This window comes from Elgaria multicarinata, chromosome 6 (assembly GCF_023053635.1).
Source record: "Elgaria multicarinata webbii isolate HBS135686 ecotype San Diego chromosome 6, rElgMul1.1.pri, whole genome shotgun sequence".
Classification (NCBI taxonomy): Eukaryota; Metazoa; Chordata; class Lepidosauria; order Squamata; family Anguidae; genus Elgaria; species Elgaria multicarinata.
This window is the reverse complement of record NC_086176.1, coordinates 20,937,586-20,957,727: the sequence shown is the minus strand read 5'-3', so window position 1 is coordinate 20,957,727 and position 20,142 is coordinate 20,937,586. Positions and strand designations below refer to the sequence as shown.

The following is a 20,142-nucleotide window of genomic DNA, read 5'->3' as shown; positions in this document are numbered from 1 at the left end:
TGTTTACACAATATAATGTAGTTATTAACATGTTCAAGAATCTCATTTAAAGTCTGTTTCGCATTGCAGATCCTAAGCAAGGCTCTATATGTACCTGTTTGTGTATCTGTCGCAGCTGCCTCTGTTCACTCACCCACCTTGAAAGACAATGGGGGTATGTAACCTGGGTCCCTCCAGATGTTTTAAATGGCAACCTCCCTCATCACTGGCCATGCTAGCTAAGATAGATGGGAGATGCAGTCCAAAACACCTGGGGCAGAATACTACCCCAGCATCAGTGGGACCTACCATTTGTGTAACAGGGTTAAGCGCTTCAGACAGGAAACAGAAATGAGTGGAAATGTGTATTTCTATAGAAGAGGTCAGGTCAGCAAAGCTCAAATAACAGAGATCCACTGACCTGTCCTAATTTGGAAATGAGCATTTCTGTGTGTTTGGGGGCTTGCTTTATTTATTTATTTATTTATTTAAGCATTTTTATGCTGCCATTCAGCCAAAAAAGGCTCTCACGGCGGTTTACAAAAGTATTTCTTGACAGCCCCTACCCACAGGTTTACAATCTAAAGTGTTATGAAGTTTATGAAGTGTTAAGTCCCACTTATGCAACAGAATTGGCAGGAGAGCATTGGCCCTATTGGATACTACCTCTAGAGAGTTCTAGGATGCTTACTCCAATGCTGTCAGAAGGTCAAGCAGTTCTCTTCTAGCTGGGAACGTGGCAATAGAGCAAGGAGAGAGCTTTTCAGCCAGGGCTAGCAGCTGCTATAAATGCAGAGGTGGTTTGGTTCCCATGGGGCCTCATTTAGAGCCTCCTGCATGAATCAGACCATAACTGTACTGAACCAGACTATGTAACATAACGGAGATGGTTGCTGTATCTGTCAACCATTTTGTCAATTGTCATATAGCCACGACCATCAATGATAATTTTTTGCGACATTGGCCTGGTTCAGACAACCTGCTAAACCATGCTGCTTAACTACAAAATGGTTAAGGGAATGCATTGCATTCCCTTAACCATTTTGTGGTTAAGCAGCATGGTTTAGCAGGTTGTCTGAACCAGGCCAATAACTAAGACCGTAGCCACCATATACAAAGAATATATTTCTATTCAGAAAGCCTCCCAACAGTTACCATCTATGCACAGTGGGAGGAGCAGGATCATAGAGTTGCACTCACTTGACCAAGCATGGAAATTTTTGTTTTCCTAACTTGTATCTACATGTAAGACATGCACTTTCATAAACCACTTTCAAATTCTTTGAATATTTGTGTCCAAGGTCTGTTTTACACATTACAAAGTCCCTATAAGAGATCTGTCATGAAATCAACATGTACATTGCCATGTGCTATGTTCACATACAAGGACCACCACTGCCCACCAACAAAGGAGAAAACCCAGCACATGTGATTGTATCATACACGGCTATCTACACATTTATTTCAGCCAATTCCTATACAAAACTGCATTTATTTAGGAACTGCATAACATATTAAGCCATCTCGACTTGTCATGATTTTTGTCGCTATAGGAATAACTTGTAGAACTGCCCCAATGAATGAAAGTTTTAATGTGGGTTGCAGCTGTCACTAATAACTTCATCAAAATAGAAGGCTCCAAAGTAAAAGCATCAACTACAGATTAAAATCATAGTAATTAAAATTGTGGGGGCTTTTTTGTTTTTGTTTTTGCAGTCCTTGCAAGCTGCTTCACCAGTATCTAGGAGAGCATGCACCAAACTTGCCTGACACATTGCCGCTATGACAAATGCACAAAAGTATTTGGCAATATGCATCCCCAAGCTTTTGGTAAGCAACACATGAATACCACATAGTACATGGAAAACAAGACATAGATATAAGAGCAAAACTTTATCCATTTAAACGTTTCTAAAATCAGAGCCACAAATGATTCAGAACAGGGTGAAGTAAGTAGGAAGCCATACTCACAATAGCCTTGAGCAGAAACCCATGCCAAGAGACAGAGGTGACAGATTAGTACGAAGCAAACAGCAGCCAACAGGAGAAACTATTTAGTATCTTTCTGAAGAGAACACATTTAAAGCAAGGCATTCTCACAAAGCATGCACAATTTCTTCTCTTTCTGTGCTTTCTAGAGTTTCTTCGTCCTGTCTCATCCTCTAGAGAGCTCTGAAAAGCTATCACAAATGCATTTCAGGTATATGAGTGTTCTCACTAAAAACAAATGCTTTAAACAAGACATCTTTAAAGCACTCACACACAGAGACACCCACAGACACACCCACATACAAACGTGACCAGAATTTCAAAAGAGGATAACTGCTCCTATCTCTCCTCTCTCATCTCACACTATTGCCCCGCTCGTGCTCTTCGCTCCTCTGATGCCATGTTTCTCGCCTGCCCAAGGGCCTCTACTTCCCTTGCTCGGCTCCGTCCATTTTCTTCTGCTGCCCCTTACGCCTGGAACGCTCTTCCAGAACATTTGAGAACTACAAGTTCAATCACAGCTTTTAAAGCTCAACTAAAAACTTTTCTTTTTCCTAAAGCTTTTAAAACTTGATGTTGTGCAGACTTCATACTGTTAGTTTTACCCTACCCTGTGCCTGCTTACCCTACCCTGTGCCTGTTTGCATTCTCTTCCCCTCCTTATTGTTTTACTAGGATTTTATTAGATTGTAAGCCTATGCGGCAGGGTCTTGCTATTTACTGTTTTACTCTGTACAGCACCATGTACACTGATGGTGCTATATAAATAAATAATAATAATAATAATAATGCTGTCACTTTAATCAGATGCCATGGCAGTTTCACAATTTTCTGCATGGACCAGGAGTTTTTGAGGAGACTACATGCAAAAGCGATCAAAAGTAGTTAGTTACATGGGTTGCTGTCTAGATCATCTAACAATGATACAGTTCAACATAATGCTTTCTATTTTATCCAAGTTCTTATTTGCATCGTGAACGATCAAATGGTAGGTTTTGAATTCTGCAGCCAACTGTGGTTGATTGTACAAAAATATACATCCAATAAAATGTCCACACTATTTCCATGTCAAATAAGGTTATTTTACTCTTCAGCACTTTTGGGTTTACATAGTGATCCTGCACAATGTACAGACCAAACAGATGACCAACCCCATTTGTTCTAACATTACCAATCCCCTTTATAGGAGGGGAAGGGACAGTCTTAACCAAATAGATTGGACTGATGCTCACAGTGCCAACCCTCTTTCTGGTGGTTGGGATGGGAACTTCTATGCATAGCCTATGAATTAAGGAAATCCTACCAGGTTACCCAATGTGGCAGGGTGAGGTGTTCTAAGAAATATTCACAATACAGAGATACACTGCAAAACGCAGAGAAACCTTGTATGTCAAGGGATGAACTTTTGCACCCAACAAATTATTAGCAGTCCAGAAGGGGCTCATTTTGGCACGTGTGGATCTGCAGCTACACTGAGGTTGGCAACTGGCAGCCTGTGGGGTGACTCCAGCTGTGTGCCACCTGACTCTCTGGGTGCAAATCTGGTGCTTTGGAGATCACTCTTGGCAAGTTTGAGATGAAGACCTGATTGCAGGATTCATGTCTTTCCCTTGCCAGCAGCATTCCTTTTGGGAAATCCAGCTTGTATTTAGGAGATAGGGCAAAAAGCTTGGCTCATCACTAAAAATAGTTGAAACTAAGGAATCACATTTCACTTTTACAAAGGTAGTGAAATTTGGCAGAAACTTTAATGTAGTTGGCATTAGAGTGGCAGAATTTAGAATATTTAGAATATTTGGAAACAGATTTTTTTGTGTATTTCCACTTACATCTTCTGCTTTCGAGCCTTGATCCTGTAAAGATTTCTGTAATTCTTCAACCTGGGATTGTACTTCAAGCAGTCTTTGATTTACAAGCCTAGCGATAAGAAACACAATTTCACTTTTCAGAAACAATTAGTCTTATTTTTCCTCTCAAAAGCTTATTTTTACGTACTTCACCATCTGCTAAATTTATAAACCCTGATAATTTATTATGCTCCAAAATTAGACAGCATTGATATAACTGGCACAAAGTTGTATTTATTTATTTATTTATTTATTTATTTATTTATTTATTTATTTAAAATACTTATATCTTGCTTTTCTTATGCATTACAAGGCAGCTAAAAGAATAAAAAACATGCATAGCAAGCAAATAACAAGTTAAAACAGCAGCAGAGATAGAGGGGCTGTTTGCATGACACAATAGCCCAGCATGGGTTATTTAACCCACAGTGTGGCTGCAGCCCATGCGGCCTCTATTTTGAATATGCAACCCTCACTTGGCAGTTGCGTCATGTGAACCCAGCGAGTGTGGGTTATACAAGGGTTAAAAGCTATGGTCTGTTTTATGTGAGGGTTGTTTAACCCTCGCATAGCTGCCTCTTGTTGAGTAACACATATTGCAAGGTGCTTCCAAATCAAAATGACAAGAGAAATGCCTAGGGAAAATATTAACATCGTACATGTACATTCCTCTTACTTAGAAGGTAAAAGGGCACTTTGCTGAACTCACATCTCTACAGAACCCCACTGCCTCAGATTGCAAAAGATCTGTCTCCTAGTCAACCCTCTGCAGACATAAACTGCAATTCAGTGGAGTGCACAGTCAAGGAGAAATGCCTTTGAACAATCTAAAATAAAGTTTATGGCGAGAAGACTCTCTACAGCCCCAGATTAAAAGCATAAAGAGCGTGGTATTTCAGGGAATGGAGAGATAACAGGTTGAATGACTACATTTAGAAGGTACAATGAAGGTACCCAAAATACCTTTCCTACCTTTTTTCTAAAATCCTTTCCTACCTGTTTTCTGTCTCCAGTTCATTCTTTCTGAGATTGGCATCATCCAAGAGGCTTTGCAACAAGGCAATCTTTTCATTATCAGACCCTTCTTGGTTGAGTTTTAGCATCTTGTTCTCATGTTGAAGGCGAATGAGTTTTTCCCTTGAGAAATAAGATGACAGCCATTAAAAATATTAATCATGGGTCTCATGGGGAATAGACCAATACTACCAACACAGGAAATATGAATTGTTTATAACCCTCCTACACCAGTTGTTTTGACAGTTTCAATCTGCTATTGTGAGCCAATGGACCCCTATGAAGTTTAAGCTGAAAATAAAGATGAGTGATTTCAAAAGGACTCCAGTTTAACATCAAAATTAGATGTTATTGGTGTCACATTCCAAAAATGTAATCTAACACAAAAAGTACTGTGGTCCATTAGACTCCACAATTTTTTTTAAAAAAATAAGTTAACAATAATTAGGTAACTCTCACTGGGCTATCAGGAAACCCCGGAGAAGTAAAAAGAAGAGAAAGCAAAAGAGAAACCGCAAAATTATTAGGTGAAATACTGGGCTCATAGTAAATAATCACTTTACCCCAAGTGAATTTGTTATTTACTTCAAAATTAACGAAATTCAGATGAGAGTTCTCCTTTAATATGAGATCTTGTTCCATGTATTTGAGATTTTGTGCATGCACAATATCAAAATGAGTCTTGAGAGCTGTAGTTTGGAATCGTGTAGTGCAGCATTATATCATGAGCCCCTTTCACGTGGCCTGCCTGCATGATATCATGTGATGTTTACTTGCCCATCGCCAGTATATAGAGGAAGCAAGATGGACCCACCGAGTCCTCCTCCTTGCAAAGCCAGAGTTGTGGCGGTTGATGAGGGAGGCAGTGGTGGAACATTCAAGGGAGACCAATTCAGCGCATGTGCAGAAATGTCTTTGTTTAGATGCAGACTGCACATGCTCTGAAGCTCACAATCAATTCAAAACGTAATAGCGAATTCATAATACGTTGATCCAGGTTAACTATAAAGGTGAATTGACAAGTTTCAACAAACAAGCCGACTAATTATGAATTTTGGTAGCATGACGATAACTAACCGGAAGGGGTCTAATACACCCCAGTAACCTAACTGGGTTTTCTCCCCAAAAGAACATTATAAATAAGAAATCATTATTGCAAGTTGGCACGATGATAACTAGCTCCTGTGTCAAGATAAAGCAAACATAGAGCAGAAATAAATTCTAAGGGAAAGCGTACTCCTGGGGTCCAACCAATCCCTGTAGTGCTTTGTGTTGGGTTTCTTTTTAGTCCACACAAGAACGTACCGGTGGGGGGGAGGGGAATTACAGGCAGAAATTTAGAGTGCTCTTGAAGTGGTATAAATCCAGAAATTTATCATATCAAGAAAATCTTGTTACATTCCATGCCCTTCTTTAAGAAGTTGCCGGGGATAGAATGGATCCCAATTTGGTAGCTTCAGTTTCCTAATCATTTTAAGAAGAGTAAATTAGATCTCCAATACCATAGCAAGTTGAAACTATTTTGTTTTAATTGAAGTGGGATGGGATTTGGAGTACAATGAGTATGAAGTGGTTCAGATTTATATACAAATATTTCAGACAGACACTGAGGGGTCACAGGAATTCTACTGGTTTAGAAGCAAAAAAAAAAGTTACAACCTGTTAACAATTACTAACCTTACTAATGAAAAATTAATGAAATATAAAGTTAAATGCATACCCACCTAAAGAGGATTATATGTCTAGACTTACTTGATTTCAGGGGTAATAATTTCTGCTGCTAAGCTGTCAGAAGATTCCTGACCACCCAGGGGCAACAATCCTGTTTTGGGAAATGAGGACGAAAAATAAAATGTTTAGACAGTGTAGGGTTGTTACTCAGGGCATAACTGAACTAAGTTACGCACTTCAAAAAAAACCTGGTCTCAGTGCTAGAACTGAAAGAGCTTTCTCAATTCTCCTACTCAAATCAATGAAACTTAAAAATGCTTATGTTTGGCTAGAGCATGCCATTGCTGTTTTGAAAGATAAAGCAAAATAAAAATATGCCAAAAATTATCTGCTCATATAATATATCCTAAAGTATATGACAATAATCCAAGGCTTTGCAGAATTTTGCTTGCCACATATAGATCTATGTTATCAGCTTGTCATTAATACAGTATCAAGCTCACTTGTTGCCAACTAACATTAATTCCAACATAATCTGTAGCTGAACTGAGGTGAATTAAAACAGCTACTTGGTAGGAGTTTAAGAATCATGAATTAAGACATTCTGAGTTGAAATCACTTGATCTGCACAACCTTTGCAAGGCTGTCCCAGGTGAATAAATGTTATACAGTTTATGACCTACAGTCATGTAAAAAAGAAAGTACACCCTCTTGGAATTGTATGATTTTACATATCAGGACATAATAACAATCATCTGTTCCTTAGCAGGTCTAAAAATTAGGTAAATACAACCTCAGATGAACAACAACACATGACATATTACACCGTGTCATGATTTATTTAACAGAAATAAAGCCAAAATGGAGAAGCCATGTGTGAAAAAGTAAGTACACCCTTACTGCTTCCATAGGAATTAAGATGCTGAGTAGCAGACAGGTGCTGCTAATCAAATGCCCATGATTAACTGATCATCAGCAAGTATGACCACCTCTATAAAAGCCAAAGTTTTTTTGCAGTTTGCTGGTCTGGGGCATTCAGGTGTGTGTTAACACAATGCCAAGGAGGAAAGACATCAGCAATGATCTTAGAGAAGCAATTGCTGCTGCCCATCAATCTGGGAAGGGTTATAAGGCCATTTCCAAACAATTTAAATTCCATCATTCTACAGTGAGAAAGATGATTCAAAAGTGGAAAACATTCAAGACTGTTGCCAATCTTCCCTGGAGAGGACGTCCCAGCAAAATCACCCCAAGGTCAGACCGTGCAATGCTCAGAGAAATTGCAAAAAAAACCAAGAGTTACATCTCAGACTCTACAGGCCTCAGTGAGCATGTTAAATGTTAAAGTTCATGACAGTAGAATTAGTAAAAGACTGAACAAGTATGGTTTGTTTGGAAGGGTTGCCAGGAGAAAGCCTCTTCTCTCTAAAAAGAACATGGCAGCACGGCTTAGGTTTGCAAAGTTGCATCTGAACAAACCACAAGACTTCTGGAACAATGTCCTTTGGACAGACAAGACCAAAGTAGAGAACACCAAAAGTTGCATTACTGTCACTATTTGAAGATTTAAAATGTAAAAAGGAAATCAAGGAATTGATAACAAATTTGCTGACTGCAGCAAGATTGATTGTAGCTAGGAACTGGAAGATTCAAGGGGAATATTCTATTGAAGAATGGTATAAAGAAGTATGGGATATAGCTATTAATGATAAATTGACATGTAATATTAAATGGAGAAGAGGTTTAGCTAAATCAAATGATTTTGAAGGAATTTGGAAACAGTTCCTAATATTTGTGTTTTCTAAGGGAAGTGGGAAACCACCAGCAGAAGAAAGTATGAGATTTTGGAATTAGGAATGAGATCCCGAGTTGGGGGGTGCACTTGTATGTTAATCTTGATTATGTTATTTAGATAAGATATTATGTATTCAACATTTCAATATTATGTAGTATGTTATTTTTTTATTTCCTTTTGTGATAATGTAAATGTGTATGTTTAAGTATTGTAGGAAAAAAATAAAAACTTATTAAAAAAAAAAAAGAGAGAGATGTTTGGCCATAATGCACAGCGCCACGTTTGGCGAAAACCAAACACAGCATATCAGCACAAACACCAACTGTCAAGCATGGTGGTGGAGGGATGATGATTTGGGCTTGTTTTGCAGCCACAGGACCTGGGAACCTTACAGTCATTGAGTCGACCATGAACTCCTCTGTATACCAAAGTATTCTAGAGTCAAATGTGAGGCCGTCTGTCCGAAATTGGGTCATGCAACAGGACAACTATCCAAAGCACACCAGCAAATCTACAACAGAATGGCTGAAAAAGAAAAGAATCAAGGTGTTGCAATGGCCCAGTCAAAGTCCAGACCTCAACCCGATTGAAATGCTGTGGCGGAACCTTAAGAGAGCTGTGCATAAACAAATGCCCTCAAACCTCAACGAACTGAAGCAACGTTGTAAAGAAGAGTGGGCCAAAATTCCTCCTCAACGATGTGAGAGACTGATAAAGTCATACAGAAGACGATTACTTCAAGTTGTTGTTGCTAAAGGTGGTTCTACAAGCTACTGAATCTTAAGGTGTACTTACTTTTTCACACATGGCTTCTCCATTTTGGCTTTATTTCTGTTAAATAAATCATGACACGGTGTAATATGTCATGTGGTGTTGTTCATCTGAGGTTGTATTTACCTAATTTTTAGACCTGCTAAGGAACAGATGATTGTTATTATGTCCTGATATGTAAAATCATACAATTCCAAGAGGGTGTACTTTCTTTTTCACACGACTGTATAGAGATGGTTATTACTCATTTTATAACTCATGAAACAAACCATAGTATAACTAAGAACTACCACAATCATGTGATTTTTGTGATATCATGGGATATCTATGCCTCTAAGGAATGGCTGAACTTTGGTTTCTTCCATCAATTCCCAGGATGAAGTCCTCTTGTCAAGGTTCCACCTTTACCTGGACTCCCTGATCATCTCCTTAAAGATATTTTGCCTCTTTAAGAACCCTTCTTTCCATCAAATGTCAAGTTTTTACCTTTTACCTTCCCTTCTCAGTAACATGGGGTTTAGGCCTTAGGCGTGGTGTAAATGACACTCCAGACAACAAGGTTTTAAACAACCTATTTACTATGTTATATAAAATGGCAAAATCACATAAACTAAGGTTTTTACTCAAATAGAGCTCTCAGATTTCAAAAGGCATTTATAATGAAAATAAAAGAAGTAAAACCGCAGTTTCCTCTAGCCTAGCTACACTTTCACCTGTAGGCTTTGGCCTATTGTCTTCCAGCCTTCTCCTGGCTGTTCTTCTTCAGAGCTTTTCTCTGTTCCAGAGTCTCTCTCAGTGACTCTCTGCAGCTCTCTCTGTCGTTCCCACTCTCCTGTGTACAGTTAACTTCAGTGCTTTTTATACCCTCCCCCAGAACTGAAACATACAATCAGGTGACCTGAAACTGGGGAAATGAAATGTAACTCCTTTAGGGGAAAATTAAACTCAGTAATGCCCCCTCCCACCAGGAGATTTTTGGGCCTTCTGACTTAAACCAAACCCAAGCTTGTGTAGGCCTCAAACCTTCACACCTCTGAATAAACTAACCCAGTTTATTGATAACATCTGAAGTCTGCATGTTTGTTCTTCTAAAGGGAATCTAGCCCCACACTCTAAGGCTATAAGCAAATGAGCCTTTTTCAGCAATTTATTCCAACCGAAAGGTGCGACGAGCAGTAGAGGCAACAAGGAACAGACGTTGGTCTGGAGCACATTAAAGGCTGCTCTTGCATAGCTGAACCAGCCAGTTTCTTGAAATAGCAGAACCTGTTTTTTGGATACCACACTTCTGACTCTTTCTACAGGGGCTTTAAGGGAAAATTCCATCATCTCCATTTCAGTTTCTTTACCTGAAGTAGTAAGTTGCCCCTCTTGGGCTTGTACACATCGAATCTCTTCAATGGTTTCTTTTAGGGAATCTCTCTCTGTCCTTAACCGCTACATAAAGAGAAAAATACAAATTCCACAAGTCAGTTCATGATTCATGAATAAAGATGCCATTTGAAATACTTATTGTGCCAGTAGGTAGGTCAAAGACAGGCTTCTAGAACCTCAAACCAATTGGCATCATGCAGCAGGCCTTTCAACAGGAGAGAGTAAATGCCAGTGCAGTTCCTTTACCAACTAGAGAATTGCATTAGAAATCCCAGAAAGACATGGGAAAAGGAAACACGTAATGTGTTGCATGGAAAAAGAACAACCCCCTTTTGTGGGAGAGGGTGGCATCAACGGCATTGCTTTTAAGTAGAAAGGTTTTAACAGAGTATTAGCCCTAGACCAATGCCTTGGTGACTGTCAGTTTAGAACTGGACACACCCACGTAATACATAGAAAGAATACAGTAGATACAATGTGACATTTGGGAGGAAATAATTGAATGTTTATAAACACACTACCCACTAGTCCAAGATTCCTAACTTACTCCTGTTTTATATTGGTTGGAGTCTGAACTGTATCCTGTACTGATGTGGGGCTGCTACCAAAAACAGCAGAACCTATTTGGGCCCTCCATAACAATAATTTATCCTGGAGCAGATATAATCAGGGCTCTTGCACCATTTGAGAAAAAAAATGATTCTGAGATCTAAGAGGGTTATTATCCTGTTGGATTTAGCGTATAATAGAAACAATGCAGTTAACACAGAACTGGGAAAGGGTTTAATATTACTATTTTGTAAACACAGTAGGTTGAATCCTGATTTAGGGACACACGACTATGCTGGCGGAAGCCCTCTTACCCCTCCAGCCTCCTGAAAATGCAGGGGCTTAGGAACAGGACAGGCTGTGGTCAATGAAGAAGGGGGGATTCCCCCCCCAAATCAGACAGAAGCACTTCCCATGAGCGGAGGATTAAAAACAATGTGTTAATACTAAGTGTATGTTGTGACAAAAACAACTTTGCCAACAACAACAACTTTGCTCTAACACCATTTCCTTGCTGCCATGTCATTCTATGAAGGAGAGCAAGGCAGCTGAATGTATATCGTAAATATATTAGTACAGAGGGTAAAAACAAGACATTAGCAAAGCGGGAAGAAGACTTAACAAGAGGCCGCCATTTTCAGCCATAGACTAGTGTTCTAAAATGCACTTCTTGTCCCTAAGAACAAATGAAAGTACAGGTAGTCACTTTTCTGAAATTTGATATCTATTTCTTTCACAGTTTTGATTTTTTACATTAAAATAAAATATTAAATGTGTGAACGATATGTAGGTTGAGAAATGGCCCAATCAGGCTCCCCTATACCATGGTGGTGGGGTAGGAGCATCCATGTGAACAAAGAAAAAAAGTATGGTGAAGTATGTTTAAAAGTAATTCAGTTTCTATCCAAGTAGCAGTAGATGAAGGTGAAGGGTGAACCAAGACAAGGCTTTGACATAGTACTAGTAAATACAAGGCAAGGCAAGCAAAGGGAAGAAGACAATGGCCTGGTTCAGACAACACGCTAAACCATGCTGCTTAACCACAAAATGGTTAAGGGCATTTTGTGGTTAAGCAGCATGGTTTAGCGTGTTGTCTGAACCAGGCCACTTTGGGCCAGATTAAGTAAAGGCTCCGCTGGAGAACAGTTTTTCTAGGAAAGAAAGTCCCTCAAAAGGATATGGGAACCAAGGCCTGGATAGTCAGTAGCAGTGAGGGGAAAAACCATGACACACAGAAGTGGGAAGAAAGACAACCAGCAGAAGAGAATATGATTGTAAAGAGCAAAAGACACAAACGAAAAGCGAGACTCGAAAGAGAGTATGGACTAGCAGCACAATGTGGATGCCATGCACAGACAAGAACAGCCTCATCCTTATAAATCCTGTTCTAGTTCAATGCTTTTCTGCCTAAGGTGGTGCAAGTACTCTTCTGTATCATGTTCTGTACCGCGTGAGAGCAGAAGGGGAAGTAATGTTAATATTTTAATAGGAGAACAAGACAACAAGAAAAAATGACAGCAATAGCAGTTCAAATATGAGATCGCCTGAATGTGTGCTAGAAGGAACAGAGGGATGAGCTAAACATGACACCTAGGGTGAGAGGGCTGGAAAACAAGGAAGACAAATGCGTCTCAAATAGAGATGGAAAAGCATAGGAGAAGAAAGGATTAAAGTGGATAGGTGAAGATTTTAATTTTTACCAGGTGGACTTTGAGATGGGAACACAACATCCAGTAGATGTCACACAGTAAATAAAAGGGAACACACCAAAGACGAAAAATCAGGCATTGGAATTAGAGTGCTGTGTACACACACTCCCTGCCTCCTCATCCCTGCCTACTCTGCTTATTTAATTACTTTTTGGGTTGTGGCAAACCATAGGTTGCCACTACATTTGATCTATAGTTAGTGCGTCTCCCCATCCCCTGGCCTCAAACCAGCAAATAATTAAGTGGAGCATGTGAGAAAAGAGCATGCAAGCCCAAGGTTTGAACATGGGTAAACCAGGGCTTAGCATTACTGTACATATAAACTGGCATATAAAACAGTAATGGAACAGTACAGGAAAACAATGGGATGGGGTGCATGAAGAATTACACAAAACTGAGTTAGAGCAGTTAAAAGAAGACACATTAATTTGTGTGTGCATGTGTGTGTGTGTGTGTTATATTTGTGCCATGGGAACCTCAAGTGGGAAAGGAAATCAATGAATAACAAAGATGGAAGGCAGATAAACAAGAGCAAAGCTAAGAAAAGACCCTTAGAAGCATTCAGGCAACTTATTACATTACACAGGCATAACAGGATAATTATATTTAACCAAAATTTAAAAAGAGGACACCAGTTACCAACTCTTAAGATCTAAAGATGCTTCTAGTGAAGATGAAAAAGCAACATTTTCATACATACATCTTTTTCTTTTTGCAGACTGTCTACTTTTTCTTTCAGCATCTTGTACTCAAATTCTAATTTGTCTGCTTTCTTGGATTCTTCAGACAATCTATTCTGGAGTTCAACTACCTGTAAGAGCAAGAAGGTATCACCACTACTAGAACAAAATGTATTAATCTTGATAGATCCAGTGGAGACATTTGGACAGAATGATAAACAAGTTTATCATTAAAAAAATAAGCCTAGACAAGCCTTGGGCTTGCTCACTGCCCCCTACTCCCTTCTATTCATCTGGCACAGCCACAGGGATATCAGAAGTTTTCACTTCTGATTTCAATTAACCACAGTTTAGTGTTATGTCCAAATTGTAAAGTGTGGTTTATCTTAACTATGGTTAGACGAAACAAGCCAGCTTCACATCGCATGAATCATAGAATCATAGAATAGCAGAGTTGGAAGGGGCCTACAAGGCCATCGAGTCCAACCCCCTGCTCAATGCATGGTTTGAAGGTGGCTTGTTTCAACTAATCACAATTGAAGACCAACTGCAGTTTGTCTGGATTCAGACATGACACTTAGTTGTGGTTAGTCTAAAATGGAAGCAAAAGGATGAGAACAACCCAGAAGCTTGCCTGGACTCATCATTATGTACAAATGCAGGCAGTATCTTTATCTGGAAGACCTACATTAAAACGTAAACGATCATCTATTATACTGTCTTTATTATGATAAAATCGTGGTGATAATAGGTGACCAAGGGTTTCAGAATAATACTCATTTCACAGAAAAGGCGGTATAACTTTTCTGATAAGGGAATAGCATCAATTGCTCATTTTCACCACATAGTCATATAAGCCAACTTCTGCTTCATTAAATTATTAAACTGAGATAAAATGTAATTAGTACTCAATCTGTTGTTTCACTGGTAGTAATACCAGCAGATATGGAGAAGCTAATAATAATGGAAAGGAAATCAATATCCAGATACTGTCTCCTTTAGAAGTATCCCAATATGTAATCCAAGACAGCAGCCTGATACTGAAGTCTTATAATCTGTTCCCCAGATACAAGCTGCATATATGTAGTTTCATTTCAATTCATTCATCAGTTCTCAACTTACTGTCTTAAGACTTTTACACCTGACGTTTAAAAATAAATTGCAATGTTTGTTCAACCCTATCAGAGACATGGAAGAGAGAGAAAAGGCTATTTCCTCAAAAAACATGGAGAAAAAAAATTGGATGGGTGAGCTGGCAATGAAGGATTAAAACTGTATGTTGTACGTTGGAAGCTTTTTTGGAATATGGTCCCACTTTCTTAGAATTGCATGCCCCTTTTTAACCCACTCCCCCCTTTTTTTAAAAAAAATACATTCCAGACACACTTGTCACAAAGGTCTACCTCATTTAGTTTTTCTGTTATTGGATACCGCCTTTGGGGAGGATACTGCGCATTAGGTAAAATGGTTGGCTATTAAAAATGTTGATAAGAACTAGCAGTTTAATGGAGATATGCAAGACAGCATTGTCTCTTGACAATTTACAATAAAATTGTTAATAGTTGAAGAAAAGTAATTAAAAACTAAAGCATTCATCAGATCTTTTGTGTTATAAAGGAACTCTTTAACAGTTATATCTCTAATGAAATAAAGTGCCTGTTAAAAGAACTCTTTATGGACTTTCTAACTCCTTGTAGATGGAGCCAAACCACCTTCATATAGTTATCCAAAGGATATGAAGGGAAGATAATGCAACCATTTATTCTACCAAGATTCATTGGTATTCTGGACCAATTTAGATTATAGTTTCTGTATGTGTTGCAATGCTTTCATTTATCTATCTTTTAATCCAAACATTCATCCAAGGCACTCAAAACTGCATACATAGGGCTCTCCCATTTAATTCATAGAACTATGCTGTGTGGTACATTGGGCCAGTCACACTCACAGCCTAAAGTCACCCAGTGAGCTTTATTGCTGTCGAAACCAAAACCTAAGCAGCCCAAATGCAGCCCACCAACCATTACACGATACTGATCTTACTAAACAGCATACTGAATGAATTTGGGAAAGTGTCTTATGTGTATGTCTAGTTTAATAGCCTATCAAAGAGGAATTTTCTGACCATTTGCTTAGGTGCAGAACAGAAGAAACTGCATAAGTGAGGAACAGTTCAGCGTCTGCAATTTCTCTGACTTCTCTTCTCACCTGTCTTTTTTTTTTTTGAAAATTTTGTTGAACTTAAACATACATCACTACAAAACAAATAAAAACATAGCACATAAAATTGCATTACCTTATAACATTTCTAATTTAATATTTTAACATCATATAACATAAGTGCACCCCCCCCACCCTGGGATCATTCCTGTTTCCAGAATCTCATTGTTTCTTCTGGTGGTGGTTTTCCACTCCCCTTAGAAAAGACATATTCTAGGAACTGTTTCCAAATTCTCTCAAATTCATTCGTTTTTGTTATCCCTCTTCTTACTTTTACATTACATGTCAATTTATCATTAATAGCAATATCCCAAATCTCTTTATACCAATCTTTGACATGATAATCTCCTTGAACCTTCCAGTTCCTAGATATGATTAACCTTGCTGCTGTCAGCAAATTCGTTATCAATTCTTTTGTTTCTTTATTACAATTTAATTCTCCATCTAATGATAGCAATGCTACTGTAGGTATCTCTTCAATCTCCATTCCAACAATTTCTTTAATCTTTTTAAACACCATTTTCCACAATTTTTGAACAAATTAACTTTCCCACCACATATGTAAATACGTTCCTTTTTTTTTTTTTTTTGACATCCTCTCCAACAATTTGCTGAGTGCAGCTTGTTTATTTTATTTAATCTCACCTGTCTTTTGTACGTTTCCAGCTGACTGCGGGCTGCATTGGCTTTCCTCAACTCTTCTTCTAAGCTTACAGTGTTTTGCATGTACATTGTGTTCTTCTCTTCCAAGAGCTTCACTTGCCTCCGTAGATCCCCAAGATCTTCCAGCTTCTTTTTGTACGATTCCACCTGGCTTTCTAATTTGGCCACTTTGTCAGAGGAATGCCTGGAGAAAGACACATTGCACAGACTCAGTAACTTAGATGAGCTTTTCAGGAGGCATTTTAATTTATTTAGCACAAGAGTATGTAACCCCTGACCCATGGGCCAGAATAAAATAAATAAAATAAACAACCTAAAAGGCATGGGCAAATCCAATGTTCCTTACATTTGACCCTGTAAGGAAGTTGGAAGATGGTTCCAGGCCAACCTCCCTGCAAAGGGAGTTTCAGAGGCAAGGCACCACAACTGAAAAGGCCCTGGATCCAGTTACTATTCAGTGCCTGCCTTACTTCAGATACATTAGGCACTTTGGTCCCAAGCCTTTTTGGACTTTTAAATGTTAAAATACTGCACTTTGAATTGTGTTCACAAGTGTCCAGTGAGCTAATGTAACTGTTTTGAAATTGTTAATGTACATTCCATACAGCGTATTCTAGTAGTTTCCAAACAGTTTCCAAAGGCAGACTCAAGTACAATGCCTTGCAATAATCTAAATGAGATATTACCAGATCATAAGTAACTGTGGTCAGGCTCTCTCATGCACACAGCAAAAGCGTTTAAGTGCTACCTATTTTAGGCCATCAGCAATGACATATGAGAAGATTGTTATACCTATAGCTAGAGGACTTTTTTTTTAAAAAAAAAAACACCCTCTAATTTGCTTAATCAACTCTGTATCCACACAAGTCTTTGAGGTTGATTAGGCTGAGTAGTGATAATAAAGGTAGATGCAGCCAGTATCCTACCTGAGAAAACTATAGGACTATAGATTCAGGACAAATAAAAGGAAGTACTTCTTCACACAGCACATAGTTAAATTATGAACTCAGTACCACAAGATGTAGCGATGGCCACCAATTTGGATGGCTTAAAGAGGGGGTTGGATAAATTCCTGGAGAAGGCTATCAATGGCTACTAGCCCTGATGGCTATGTGCTACCTCCAGTATCCGAGGCAGTAAGTTTGTGTGCACCAGTTGCTAAGGAATATGGGTAGGAGCATGCTGTTGCACCATGTCCTGCTTGTGGGTTTCTGGTCAACAGCTGGTTGGCCACTGTGTGAACAGAGTGCCGGACTAGATGGACCCTTAGTCTGATCCAGCATGGCACTTATGTTCTTAAATGCATTGTGCACCTATGCATGCAAATAGGATGGTGACAGATGTCACATATCATACCTTCTTCTCCAATGATACCTAAAATTCCAGTTGGTGCTGTATTAGGATCTATTAGAAATAAAAGCACACCTCCTAAAGCAGGGTTAGAGAATCGGTTTCCCTTCAGATATTGTTGGACTTCAACTCCCATCAGCATAGCCAATGGCCAAGGATGATGGGAGTTGTAGTCCAACAAAAACAGAAGGGTCACAGGTTCCCCGACTCTGTCGTAAAAGGTCAACCGTGTCCTAAAGGATAACCCGCCAAGATAGCTTTGGTTATTGGATGGTACAGAAATATAATAAATAAATAAAATAAGAACATGTTTACCTTAGTACATCCATCTCATCCTTCAGAGACTGAGCTTCTTCAGCTAGATTTGTTAAGTCTTCATTTTGTTGTCGCAATTCTGCTATTTCCTTTTCTAACTCTTCACAACGAATTCGATAATCATCCTTTGCTGCTTCCAATCTGTGAGAGGACACCACAACGGATTAAACAAAAAACCAACAGCTTCTAACCAGGATCCACAGATCTCCCTCCTTTGCTATCTAACTTACGGCACTGAAAACAGAAAGCAGGAGTATGACACAACAGATACAAAGCACTTTAACTGGATAGTATTTAGTTGACAGCTAGTTGTGTTTTTTAAATACCTCCCGACCCAACTAGCTATTGCGATCAAAACTAAAAAATAGTGTGTTACAGAGTTGTCAGACTCGAAGTTCTCATGGGCCAGTTGCATTTATGGAGAACATGCATTCAGCTATTGCATACAAAACCAAAAACGTAACGTAACGTTAAGAGCACAATCCTATGGCCTGTACTCTCAATAGACAAAGGGCTCTATCTCTGGAGTCCTCTGTCTATCCAACACCCTGCCAACAAGAGCCAAGACGGGTGGGAGGAAGATGGCAAATTTTCCAGCCTCCCATTCTAGGAGGCTTTCTCCGCTGTGGCACCCCGGCTGTGGAATGAGCTCCCCAGAGAGGTCCGCCTGGCGCCTACACTGTACTCCTTTCGTCGCCAGCTGAAGACCTTTTTATTCTCTCAGTATTTTAACACTTAATTTTAACTTAAATTTAAATTTTACTGTTTTAACTCTGTATTTTAATTTTATATCAATTTTGCTGCGTGGTTTTTATCCTGGTTGTGCTTTTTATACTGTATTTTGTATTTGTGCTTTTAACCTGTTGGTTGTTTTATTATGGTTTTAATTTTTGTGAACCGCCCAGAGAGCTTCGGCTATTGGGCGGTATAAAAATGTAATAAATAAATAAATAAAATTTCCCAATAACGTTTACTGCTTCTGAAGCAGGAAGGCCCGTGGCTCAGTGGGACAGAGCACCTGAGCCGTGGCTCAGTGGGACAGAGCACCTGGGCCGTGGCTCAGTGGGACAGAGCACCTGCTTTGCATGCAGAACATCCCAGGTTCAACCCCCGGCATCTCCAGGTAGGACAGGAAAACCTCCTGCCTGAAACCCTGGAAAGCTGCTGTCAGTCTGTGTCGACAATACTGGGCTAGATGGACCAAGGATCTGACTCAGTATAAGGCAGCTTCCTATGTTCCTGTGAGCCTGTCTAGCAGACCTGCCTTCAAGTGGGCAGGACAGGCAACAGAAAGGCTTATGGATCCAGCTGATCAATGCCTCTTCTGTCTTCTTCCCTCCCCTTCCCCCGGAACACCCCCTTCCCCCCTCCTCCTCCAAGGTCTCGGTTAGGACTTTCCGCATGGTGCTTTCCACAGAAGCTGTGAGCGAGGGGAATAGATAAATCCACACTCAGATTCCTACCCCTGTATCGACTTGCCTCAGGGGTGGGAATCCACACCATCCTTTAGCGAACCCTAGATGGTGTCTGAGAAGCCATCAGATTAGTCTGTAAAGTATGGGATTTCTGTCACATACACGCATACCATATATTCTTTATTTACCGTAACGAAAGGTAAGGGGCTTGACACGATTACTCTGTGATCAAAAATCCAGCCTATGAGTTGCCAGCTGCGCTGCACAGTAAGTTCAACAGACGGGGGGGAAATCCAAGAAGTGAGAGAAGAGACTGAATAACTTTAATAATTTGCTTTCAAGGTTTGCAAAGGAAGTAGGGATTTTTATGAATGCCACGTTTATACCAGGTTTTCAGTTTTTATTGAGCCTGTTCAGATGACACGGTTAAGCTGCTAACACTTTTGCAATAAATGGTTAGTGAGCGTGTTTAAACCACGTATAATTGTATGTATTTTATGGTGTTTTATTATGGCTGCGAGAGCTGGACCATAAGGAAGGCTGAGCGAAGGAAGATAGATGCTTTTGAACTGTGGTGTTGGAGGAAAATCCTGAGAGTGCCTTGGACTGCAAGAAGATCAAACCAGTCCATACTCCAGGAAATAAAGCCAGACTGCTCACTTGAGGGAATGGTGTTAAAGGCAAAACTGAAGTACTTTGGCCACATAATGAGAAGACAGGATACCCTGGAGAAGAGGCTGATGCTAGGGAAAGTGGAAGGCAAAAGGAAGAGGGGCCGACCAAGGGCAAGATGGATGGAGG

The 20,142-nt window shown here is 39.5% G+C and overlaps 1 protein-coding gene across 1 annotated transcript in view; it reads right to left on the bottom strand.

Moving 5' to 3' along the window:
* The window catches only part of HOOK3 (hook microtubule tethering protein 3), a 66,170-nt gene that overhangs the window by 7,688 nt on the left and 38,340 nt on the right, over positions 1-20,142 (bottom strand). Inside the window, exons 10-16 of the mRNA XM_063129120.1 lie at positions 17,927-18,067; positions 16,244-16,445; positions 13,399-13,509; positions 10,416-10,503; positions 6,582-6,651; positions 4,812-4,952; positions 3,798-3,885 (exon numbers count right to left, since the gene is read on the bottom strand). Of these exons, the coding sequence (XP_062985190.1) occupies positions 3,798-3,885; positions 4,812-4,952; positions 6,582-6,651; positions 10,416-10,503; positions 13,399-13,509; positions 16,244-16,445; positions 17,927-18,067 (841 nt within the window). The remainder of the gene's footprint in view (positions 1-3,797; positions 3,886-4,811; positions 4,953-6,581; positions 6,652-10,415; positions 10,504-13,398; positions 13,510-16,243; positions 16,446-17,926; positions 18,068-20,142) is intronic.